Source organism: Xiphophorus maculatus, chromosome 1 (assembly GCF_002775205.1).
Source record: "Xiphophorus maculatus strain JP 163 A chromosome 1, X_maculatus-5.0-male, whole genome shotgun sequence".
NCBI classification, from domain to species: domain Eukaryota; kingdom Metazoa; phylum Chordata; class Actinopteri; order Cyprinodontiformes; family Poeciliidae; genus Xiphophorus; species Xiphophorus maculatus.
Genome location: NC_036443.1, coordinates 18,559,877 through 18,572,111, shown reverse-complemented (window position 1 = coordinate 18,572,111; position 12,235 = coordinate 18,559,877). Strand labels below are relative to the sequence as shown.

Here is a 12,235-nt window from a genome sequence, read left to right as displayed (position 1 = left end):
GTTGTTCAATGCAATTTCTGATTTTGGTAAAGTAAGAACAAAGTTAGGGGAAAATGCTTTGGTGCATTGTCATTATCGACTAAGAATGGGAAAGCAACAATAAGTAAACAAGGGTTCTGTCACATCAATGCCCTGCGTGATTTAAAAAGAGATGCTAAAAACTACTGGAAAAGGTGTGACTAAAAAAACTTTACAGGGATTTCACAAAGATTTTTGTGTTCACTTCTAAAGAGAAAGAACAGTTTACACAGCTCTGGTCAGGAAGAAACCCTGCTATTCTAACAATAAATGTGTGATACTTTTGACAGTGTTTCCTCTGTAAAACTGTATTTTAATGTTTATTTTAAAAAGACAGATAATTTCTACCTTTCACAGATATCCCATAAGTAAACTCAGAGTTTTGGTTAGAATGTGATTTGGTTTGTTAAATGTGATTTGGTAAAGTAAATCTAAGATTTTGATATAAACCTGCAAGGTAAAAGGTTTGCGCTTTAAGCTGAGCACATTTTCTATCTTCGAGACTCTTATTTTGAATTTCAAAAACATTATGTTATCAAGATTCTCAGTTGTGCTGACAAATGACTTTTACATCGTAAATCTGGGGTCATATTAGGTGTACAGTAGAAAAAAGAAACTGCAGTGATGTGACATCTTTCTCAAAAATCCCAGATCAAGTAGTTCTCAAAATAAGACAAGCATGCATCAAAAAAATAATGCTCCTAATACAGATATTTGGATATTAGAGAATCGAAGAACAGGGCAGTGGACTCTTGCTCTATTGATGTTTAACCAAATTCCTTTGTGAATAGAATGCTCAGGGTCACATGACTGTGTACTGTGTTCATGCATTTGGGAAAGCTTGGCTGCAGCATCACAGCAGAGCCACGCACAAAACCAGAAAGGGTCTAGACGGAAGCAGAAGTAACCATTTTGATGTGTTTATTTAAATAATGGAGGCAAGGGCTGTCTGGTGCTGTCACTGGTAGAACACAGAGCAAATCTAGCACTGCTTAAAGCTATTTATACATGCTGTTATGACGTTTACGGGGGACTGTTGTGTGACAAAAAGAAATGCCCCTGTCCAAAATGACTGTATCCTTGGCGGATCTGCTGCCAACCAAATCATCATGAGAACGAGGATGGCATGTTTCTGTGGTTGCATAAAAATGGAGTCAGTCCTCATTGGGAACAGGTCCTGAGGGAACCATGGCAACTGCAGAGAAAATGTCAAACAGCAGACCTTAAGCAGTCAAGCAGTGACAGTCGACATTCAGCTTTGTACGTTCTCACTTTTCGCCCACTTTATTGCACATTATTTTGTTGATTTTTTCATCCTGATGGAAAATATCTGAACCAGTGAGAAACACCAGTAAAACCTCTCATCTATTGAAATCAATTTAATGAAGCGACTGAATCAAGCTCAAGGAGGGATTTAATCAGAAGTAGGAAGAAAGAGGAAGCAATAGTTTTAACACATTGGACCTTCAGCGCTCGAGATGGATATGCACAACAGACACAAAGACAGGAAAGTGGAAAAAACACAATGCAGAGAAGTAGGACTACAGACAACAGCATGTGTCATTCTCTGGCTGGCACACACTTGCACATTAAAGCAGACACTCTCTCTCACCACAGTGCAGTGCACAGAGGCGCACACTGCCATTACCACAAACATGTGGATCTGACTCTTCTCTCTACTTAGCTCTATGGCAACTGCCAACAATGCAATAAAGTTTGATTCCAGCAAACTTCTGAGGAGCACCGAGTTTACTCCACTCTGAACCCGCAGTAAACCACGTTTAGTAATGTTTATGGAGTAGTGTAGTCAACATATACAGATTTATTTCAATATCTAGCAAGTGACATAAACACAGGCTGTTTCATTCCTAAAAAATAAAACAATTAACAGGTCTGCCACATGAATATGCCAGTACCTGCTCTTTTATAAACACCATCACTTCCTCTTAAGCTGCACACAACCTCAACCATATTTTCTGATCTTGATAAAACTCTCTTGCTTTGCTTTCACTTCCAAATAAAACTTTTTAAACAAATTAGGATTCAAATTGTCCTGAGGTGAGGCATCCATACTTGCGAATACACCGGGAAAGGAACAGGAAGCGGCTGAAGGAATAATCAGACATGGAGGTGGGTGAAGCATCACGTATGTGGGCACAGGGACAGCAAAGAGAGGTGTGTCTACTGTAAATGTGAAAGTACCTCTGGGAAAACGGAGTTCTATGAAACATTGAGGAAAGAAAACAGTAGCATGACTTCACAGAGATGGCTTTAAAAGTGGTGTCAGAGCAGAGGCCTGAGAGTATTAAAAACGGGCTTCTACTGCTACACTCTGCTGATTAATCCACTTATGTAGACGAGAGAGAGGGGTATGAAAAAAAATATTCAACTTTCAATTATTAGCTAACTCTATTAAACTGAATTTGAGTGAAAACTAATTACAATGAGCAGAACCACCAGTCTTGAGTCTACTTTTGGAAACATAGAGCAAGACTGTACACTAAAAGCGATACTTTTTGTATTAGTTTTATATATCTAGATCGCCATATGCTGTTGTCTTAAGCGCAAAAGATATCATCAGCTCGACTGCTGCCAGGCTACAAACACAATAACCGAACTGCGCCTGTAAAGATTTCAACCTCCCTCTCTGCTACAGTTGTAACTTTCCAACAGTTTGTCAGCTGCTTTTAAAGAGAAAAATAAATCCTCGGATTCATGTATTCTAAGTCTAATTGAGTTCTTCAATAAAAAGACTCCGATAATGACTCCTATTTTATATTTTAAATTGACCCTTTTTGTGTTAACTGTATATGTTGGAATAATGAAATTATGCTTTGGGGATTAATTAAGCACCATTCCATCAAATTAGAATAAATTACTGTATGGTGTTTACTATATTGTGATGTTTTTAAAATGTTTTAATATGCAAAACATATTACTAATTTATCAGCACAACAATATCAGTGCCACTAAGAATTGCTTGGACTGCAAAACATGCTACCTAGGTATGTTTACAATGCTGTGCATATTAGTAACAAATTTACCACAAATGAAATTTGTGGTTGATTTATTTTTTGTTGTTTTGATAAAAGTACCTTATGGCAAAAACACTTGTTCCATTGGAAAACTTGTATTCTTCCAATTAAAATTTATTTGTTGGTTGAGCAGGAGAGCTAAGCATGTGGATTGTATCCAAGAAAAAAAAAAACTTATTAAATCCTTTCTGCCAATACCAAACAACCTTTGGTGGAGGTAGTGTGATGGTGAGGGGTGACATTCCCTCATTGAAAAAAAAAGTTACCATCTTTGGAGACAATCGTATTGCAGATAAATATCGAAATGAGATTCTGCAACCTGGAGGCAGTCCCGTATCCCCACTACTCTCCAAGATGTTAGTGTGTGCCCACACAGAGCAGGATCTGTCATAGACTAAATTCTGATTTTCGGAGCAGAGAGGATGAAATGAACCTGCCTGCCTGTCCTCAACCTCACTGAACACTTGAGGGATCAGCTTGAGCATCCTGCTCATACCAAGGGGACCAACATATCCATTTTGGCTGACTTATGAAGAAACTGGTTGAAGAATGGAATGCCATCCCACAGCCATTTGTGACCAAGCTGGTGACCAGGGCAGCTGTGTTTCTGTATGGTATTTCATTATACTTTTGTGTCCCCTGTTTATTAAATCAATAACTGAATACTTTTTCTAGCACCCATCACAAAAAAGACATGAACACTGTAGAGTTAGGTATTTATTTATTTACTGCAAGTCATCTGGCCATCACAACATTCACTAACATAATAATTTCCTGACATTGTGCAACCCTCTTCTTTTAGGAGAAGGAGGTGTAGGTATTATACAAAATAAAACTTTTCCGAGCTTTCTATCATGCTATGATATCATTCCACATCAAACATATCCAGAGTGTTGTTTTGACTCGGAATTTTTTCAGAAACCATTTAATCTCCTATTGATGGGTTTGCATAAACAATACAGTGTGCCGCCTATTCACCCAAGTTCCCATTTGGACACCTGGTGGAACTGCTGAGCTTATCAAACAAACTACAATGCTCAGAAAAACAATTGTAAACAGCATCAATGGATCAAGTTGAGATGCATTATTGTGATGACTGACTGAAGGGGAGTTTGGAAAAGGTAGGAGGTTCTTAAGGAGATTGTTAAGGCATCAGTTTCAAGGCCTCATATATGACTTTAATGCAAAATCTAATTTCTTTTGTTGTTTTTGATATGTGCAGTATTTTTATACCAATTGATGGTAAAATATTTACTTGATTGTGGCATAAAATGACACTATGTGCCTGGAAAATACATAATACTCCTCATTTAAATACATGCAACAACATGACAAAACTTAATGCCGAGTCCAGGAAAATACAAAGAAAATGTTTTGTGAGACATGTAGCTTAAAAGAATACAATGCTTATTAAAAGTCAAAGATCTTCTATAGAAATGAAAACATTTGCATTGAGGTTTACACATTTTTCCACCTAATTTGCCCCTGCCTTCTATTTGCATATTTTCAACCCTGGGAAGACATTGCTTCTCATCTGGCAGACTTGTGAGACATGTAATCACCTGACCTAGTCACAGTCACCAGTTCTTAGAAAAGGATGAGTAGGCGTGATTACACTAGGTATCATTGCAATGACGATAGGCTGCTAAGGTTCAACACACCATCCACACACACACCCCCTCACATGCAGTCAGTCCATCACACATATAAAAACAAAGCTTACACTACTGCTGACATAGAGTGTTGTTACATGTCGAGTAGAGGCGACAGCTTTGTCTGAGGATTTGTTTGCGTACCTCGCCACAGTGAGACAGCTATGCACAATTCTCTGTGGCAACTTTAAAGCCGCGGCGGATCTCTATTATGCTTGGTAACTTTGTGCAGCCGTTGCTTCATTTGAACTGAAGCAGCACCTAAAACACGGTCTATACTGCACAGAGCTATCCGCATCTACAGAGGAATCAGTGATACGTACAAGCTGAGATATCCACAGTATCAAAGACAGATACAAACCACCACAGCAGCCATTTAGGCAAGGGGATAAGGCCGGTCTCTTGTGACAAAGCAGAAGCACCTGCTCTCCTGTCTTTGTTGCACTCTCTGGATCTGCCATTGTCTGTGTGCGGGTGTGTGCGTGTATGTGTTTATCTGCATTCAAACCTATAAATAGAGGAAACGTCTTCCCTGGCGCTCACTCCAGTGGGATCCTCTCATGTTTTAATTAAATAAACTGCAGCAATAAGGCCCAGCTGTGCCCTGCATCCCCGGCCTGCGTCAGTCAGCATCCGTGCTCAGGGGTGACATACGTAGAGGCCGGGGCGACGGTGCATTTGAATACATAAGGATGGAGGCAGATGGCGAAGAAGAACAGTGAGATGGACCATGCCATAAAACTGGGGCATTCTGCACAGAGGCCACCTGGGTATCAAAGGATGCCCTGTTCAGGTGTTTTGGATGGGTTCCCCGATGTGCAAACCAGGAGCTTGATACATTCCTTTCATCGTTCTCCCCATATCATCTTTCCTATTAGTGGTGTTCACTTTTTTTTATTTAGTCTATACTACTGTTTAAAAAGCTGTTTTCAATCTATTGTTGACTTGCAGTGAGGAAAAAAATATATAATAGTATAAGCACAGCCAGAAGTCAAGCTCACCCTGTTCATTTAAAACAGTCACGGTTTATTTTTCCTAACGTTTATGCATGGTAAACCAAATGAACCTTCTGTTCAGACCTGATGCTAACGCATATCCTGGCTGAATGGCTCCCTTTTCTGCAGCGAAAGTGAACAAAGCAGATGTGAGTGCACCACCAAAGCTTTTCAAACAGGCCTTGCCCCACATGCTTTGCTGCCAAGCCACACATTTCTGCTCTTCAGAACTGGAGTCTAAATGCAGCAAAAATGAATCTACCTTTTAACACAGGAAAGGGGCAGTGTGTGTTGTTGTGAATTTAAAGATGCAGAGTGCCTACATGTTACATGTGGTGAAGTTATCGTTTTCCATTAGCAAAGGTAGCTTTCCTGGCTTGTCTGCAAAGGCTGGTTTGAACTCAAGGTTGGGGTTAAAATAGTTCCGTTTGTGAGTGTAGCAAACTGTCTGTATGAAGAGTCATACAGACACAAATCATGTGTTACCGCTTTAAAATGTCTCATATTACAAGTTACTGGCCACATTTCACTTTAAGAATCAAACTCTTGTAACATTTAGTTTGTCCTGAAAAAATACCACAGTCAGCACTTGGACTACAGGATAAAATATAATCTTCAAACAAACCAACATCACTTTCTATGTATGGCTAGTACACCAGCATCATTTGTGTTTTCCACAGAAGAAGCTCATAAATAGGACCAGGACAAACTGAAATAACCAACTTATGACGGATCCAGTCAAACCAGTTAGCCCCACCAAGCCTCTGCTTGCAGGACAGACACCAAATAAAACAAACACCAATAAAAAAAAAGAACATGATTCAAGGTACGTTATTAATTGCAACATATTAAGGTGTGCTGTTGGGAGGTGATGATCTAATATTTAGCTCCTTTTTGTTTGCACAGATGAAGTCATTTGGACAGATAGTCATCAAATCTGTTTAGGCAATTTGTAGAGCTCTAAATTTGCATTTCATAATATTTATATAGCTGCTTTATGAGCCTTCTGCGCTATACCACTTGAAGCAATACCAGCCTCAACTGGTATCAGTTCACAACATTTATTACAGTTTGAGTTATGAACAAATTTATTATACTTATCACAAATGGTTTCAGCGTGATTATTCATGTTTCCATTCTTATATAATGGCTTGTGTATGATCAGAGAAATATTCTGGCTAATCTTTAGTCCTCTGTCTTATCTAATTCATCAAAGTTGTATTCCTCAGGTAGAAAGTCAAAGACCAGATCAAAATGCTTCATAACCCAGCTGGCATCTGTCCAAAATCTCTTGTTAAGAATAGTGTTTCCAAAAAATAACAAATTATTCACTCTCAGTGATCTTCACTGTTGAGTACAATTTTTGTGATCTGGATGTTTCTCTTTTCAGAAATAGCTTTGCTGGCATTTTTTATGATGTTTTTAAGTTGCCCAATTACTGGGAGGAAAATACAAATTCTTTAGATAGTTGAATTAATTTTCTGACCAATTGTGAACTGGCCATCTCCCCTGTACTTTGTTTCAGTTTTTGAAGAGAATAGCACCAAAATGTTGCATTGAATATGAATTTTACAAGCATGACTGGGTTGCACAAATCAGCATCAAGCTGCCTTTACTAAGCACTGTACAATTACTCAGGAAGACTCAGATGCATTACTGGCATCCATATCATTTCTGTTAACATTCCCATTTAGCACTGCAAATTCTGGTTTTGCAAAATACTTGCTCAAAGACTCATATCTGACCACAAGTTCAGAAACCTCATCTAATGCTTGTGAATCAATATCTCTGGCTGGGTCCTTTTTCTGCTAAGCTTCCTCTCCAAACCGTCACATGATTTCCCAGCTAGACCCTGCTGTAAGAAAAACACACACTTAAATGGCAGTATTTAGTAACAGCAGCAAAAAAAACCTGCTTGGTTCCCGGTTAGCATGTATAATTAATGGACTGGTGCTGCTGGTCCTTGTACTCTTTTTAAGCTAATCCCCAAAAGGCCATGTGTCCATTAAAGCCCTGCAACAGTCAACACCATGGAGGATGAATACGGCCGAGTACAGCTCTCATCACCATCAATGCCCGAGCTAAAAATAAAAAGAAGTGAAATGACGGTATGATTATATGTCAATCATTTCCTGATTTGTTTGTTTTTGTCGTATTTAGCAGAATGGCCACTCTCAGTAACTCTGGTTTACCGTCAGACATGTTCTGCATTTAAAAATTGACTGATTCGACTAAATTATCCTCAGATGGTAAGAAGTAGAAATCAGTCAATACTCATTCTGATGAGTAACAGTGATGACCTTTCTCGTTGTTCATTTTAAAAGAGCTAAGTGTTCAATACCTATAACCCTGCATAGAGATGCGCCAATCAAGCTTTCAGTGGACAATACTAATTTTTTTAAGGTATGACCATTCAGGATTTCTTTTTCCAACTGAGGACATTACCAAAGTAGAGAGCATCAACATGTACATGGTGTTGGACATGTTAAGGAGGAGTTCCTAATTTAGATTATGCCAATACTTTTAGTTACAATGATAGAGCATAGTCATCCTGATTGCTGATGCTCAACTTCACATTAATCTGTCTACTTGACAGTACTAAGATAACACTTTTAAAATGTGGTTGGCTAAGACTCAAAGACAGAAGCTAATGCATTTCCCATGTTTAAAAGTCATGCATTTAAAGCCAAGCTACATGCTTTAGAGACAAATAACAAAGGGGCAATAGTTGTGGTGAGAAGCCCCGTAAACCGGGGACCACTAAATGCAAAGCGGAATGCAATGAATTGCATGTCACGCTCCCTCATGAGGTTATCCAATGGGAGAGGAGTGTCAGAAATGGCAGCATGAGGGTGATAGGTCAACACCATTTGATGATAGCAGTACATGACTAAAGGACAAGTGATGCCATAACTGTAAATAGTGTAACCAAAGCAAGAGGAGAAAGATTTTAGTTGTGAGTGCTAATAAAGGGTAGCATTTCAGAGCTTAAGCTAGAAAATACTGGTGGTGACAGAAAAACTGCCCACAAATTTAAAGGGTGGAGTTGCAAACAGTAACTTCCACTATTTATGTGATCACATAACATGAGCCTCAATTTTTAAACAGAATATTTGAATAATATCTAAATTTAAAATGAGTAATGAGACATTTCAGAAAATACTGCGTTTTATAGCAGGATTTAAAGGCACGATACCTCAATGTTTTATTATTGTAAATTTTTTCAATACCTGAACAAGTTTTATTTTTTCTGGACCAAATCATAAATATATAGAAGATGGGAGAGGAGAATATTGGAACTAAAAGATCTCAAAGTATTTGTGATTCTTTTCTTTGGAAAAAAATATGAAACTGTAGGGTTGGATTGAATTTTTGTCCAGTAGTGGAGGAGAGATGTTTACCATTTTTCTATGCAGAACCACATGGCAGTAACGTCTTTCTTCAAAATATGACATGTTCTGTAACTGCTCCTAGTTACTTAATGTAAAACAAGCTGAATCCAATTTCATCTGGATTTGTATAAGTGGGTGTACCACAGGAAACAACATCCCAACATTGCAGTTACAACTTGATAAATCTATGTTTGATGATGCTAAATCCCCACAACAAAACACTGGCTGCCCTGTTAGAGTTTAGCTACACCCTAACTTGTCTAAAATCACTACAGGCCACTGCCCTGCTCACTAGTGGTTTTAGCTTCAGAATACTGCCCTTAATATGGTCAATCACCAACTGGTGTAGGGTTAAAGTACAGGAAAACAATGTCTTTGTTCCTAAGATTTAGCTGTCTTATAGTTTTGAGCTAATGTCCACCTTGGCCAGGACACCCTCACAAGTCATTTTGTGCACAAATAATAACGTACAGTAATGAATTAAAAAAAGACTAATTCAAGAGCTCAATTCTTACAACACCGAATTTGAGCAGTCAAGTTAAGCAGGGATACTGAAGTTAGAGTTGCATCGTTCACACACGTTTTCCTTGATCTGCTCTGATCTGCGATCGACAGCTAAATGATCAAAATCTAAGTGCTACTTACAATTTAAGTTAATGACATAAAATAGTCCTTAAAATAAAGAAAATCAAATTTGGTGCAGAATAATTCAAGAAAAACATACAGGACATGAGAAAAACTAAACTTAAATATTTTAACTTTTTCACTGATCATCCAGCAACACTACTTGCACAACTGTATGTTGATGCAGTCTACATCACTGCATTTCTTCTCTCCAAAGGCTCTATAGTACTTTGAGACCTAATTATTGTTTCTAATGGCATACTATGCAGCATATTCCTGAATAAACAATGAAAGAAGTACCTTTTGCAATATGTCAAATCTTGCTACTTACAATGATTCAGTCTCATACATATGGTAAGTTGGGTAGAGTTGCTTTTAGTTATATCTGAGTCATTCACATTTACCGCTCATTTTCACTATTTATATTCCTGTTGTGCTCCACACACCCACAAATACATTTCTTGACCCGCCTCTGGTGAAAGGATATAAAATAGAAACATGACTGCTCTAATGTATCTGGGCTGATAAGATAAGTGGACATTGCTGTACACTGGAATGCTTCAAAAACGGAAGATGGTTAATTGACTCAAGAGCTGTGATATGACTGGTGTTGCAACAAATAAGGAGAGGAACAAAGAAGCAGAGGAGAAGAAAAGACACATTAATGAATTAATAATAGGCAAATTGTGGACATGTGATATTACACAACTACATGTGACTAACAGTCAGCTTATGATGTAAGGAATGCATTGCTAGGTTGAAATTTACTTTGGCCTCAAGAATGTACACTCTTAATCAGATCTTTGCCCTGCCAAACACAATCAGACAACAGCTGAGGCTGATGACTTAATGGCTTCCAAACGTGTATCAAAGGGTATTAATAAGAAGGCCAAAATACTGCATTTTGGTCTGTGTCTCCAGACATCGGGCCACTGTAAGGACTGTGATCCCAGCCAAAAGGCCTAGTAACATCAGCCAGATTATAATAGCCATGCTCATCAGTCGCACTGTTATTATCACGGCCAGGTACATGGATATTATGGGATCAGCATCCAGCCGCGTCTCATCATCAACTGGGTGATACCTAAGCTAAGCAGAGACGCATGGTCGAGCTGTCACACATGACCTAACGGCCCATACAAGCAACCTCACATCCTCATCATCCTCCTTCGGTCGGCCAATTCAGAACAAAACCTCCCATTTCATGTTACTTACCGATTCCGGGGGCGGAGTAGATGAAATATAGTACCGAGGTGGAGAGCGAAAAAAGGAATAAAAGCCCAAGGAATGACCTTCTCCGGAAACGCAAATGTGTCGGCATCATACAGGCAGCAAAAGCACACACAGGCACGTTTTGCTTTTTTCCAACGACGACTGACCAGCCCCGATGTGTCCAGATGCCTGAGCCAGCGAGTCCGTGGACGGTCTGGGCTAAATGAGTCGAATCGAGCGCTAGGTCTGCGGCAGCAGCAGATGAGCAGGCGACGAGGAAGTCAGTCTATTTCCGCGGCAGGTTGCAAAAAACAAGGATGGGAACGCCAGCATTCAGCCGAGACACTTGAGTCCCATTCCTGAAGAGAAGGTGTCGGTTTAAATTCGGGGTATGTCCTAATGGGAGGGAAAATGGCCAGCGAAGATTTCGCGGATTAAGGGGGCCTGGTGGGCTCAACGCGAGACCATCCTTTCGGTTCCACCGATGGTGTTTCTTCCACTCTTCGTTTTCTGCTGCCTGCCTGCCCAACCCTATGAATGGAGCGGTCTCTCCGCAGAGAGAAAAAAAAGAGCAATACCTCAAGTGGGCGTTAACGCAGTAGCTCCTACTCAGCGCAAAGTACGTACGGCGTAGACGACGTAACCTGGCAACCAACATTGGAATAAAAAAAAGCCTTCTCGATAACCTTCTCAACAATACTGGAAAGCCAATGACGTATTGTATGACCGTAAGCTATTTGCCTCAGCCAAGATTACAAGACATGGATTCACTGATTGATTAATCATTTCATTTCAGTTAAATCAAACTTTTCGATTCTTAAAACTAATTTGTCATTCACAGAATTAATTATTGGTCGAGAGTACCTATTTATTCTTAATTCAGTAAGTAAAAACGGAATTTAATACACAGTGCCACAATGCAACACATAAAAAGAAAATAAGTGTATATTTAAATAAGGGATCTGAAAGACTACAATCAGAAATGCAAGATTCAATTTCTGATGTGATTATTTCACAAAAATATATTTAGTTTTAAAATAAGAAAAACTGAGTAACTTGGGGGAGGAGAGCCGCAAAGGCAGTTTCGACATTCTGTACTCCAGGGTATGAATGGTATACAACCCCTACTCCTGCCTCCCAAAAGATCTCCCTCCATATGAGAATCACCAGCAAAGCACTGTACTAAGAGTTCCTTTGTTGCTTTCATTGGCGCCACCATAGGAGGGATGGGCTGGGGGGTCAATTTACATATTTCAGAGTGCTTTCTATTTACAAAATATAAGCAGCAGATATGGTGAGTTCTGTGA

At 39.2% G+C, this 12,235-nt stretch overlaps 1 protein-coding gene across 1 annotated transcript in view; it reads right to left on the bottom strand.

Moving 5' to 3' along the window:
* b4galt5 (beta-1,4-galactosyltransferase 5) overlaps positions 1 to 11,618 on the bottom strand; it is a 43,253-nt gene extending 31,635 nt beyond the window's left edge. The window contains exon 1 of the mRNA XM_014469743.2: positions 10,932 to 11,618. Coding sequence (XP_014325229.1) covers positions 10,932 to 11,040 — 109 coding nt within the window. The 5' untranslated portion in view covers positions 11,041 to 11,618. The remainder of the gene's footprint in view (positions 1 to 10,931) is intronic.
* Between the last annotated feature and the right edge of the window lie 617 nt (positions 11,619 to 12,235).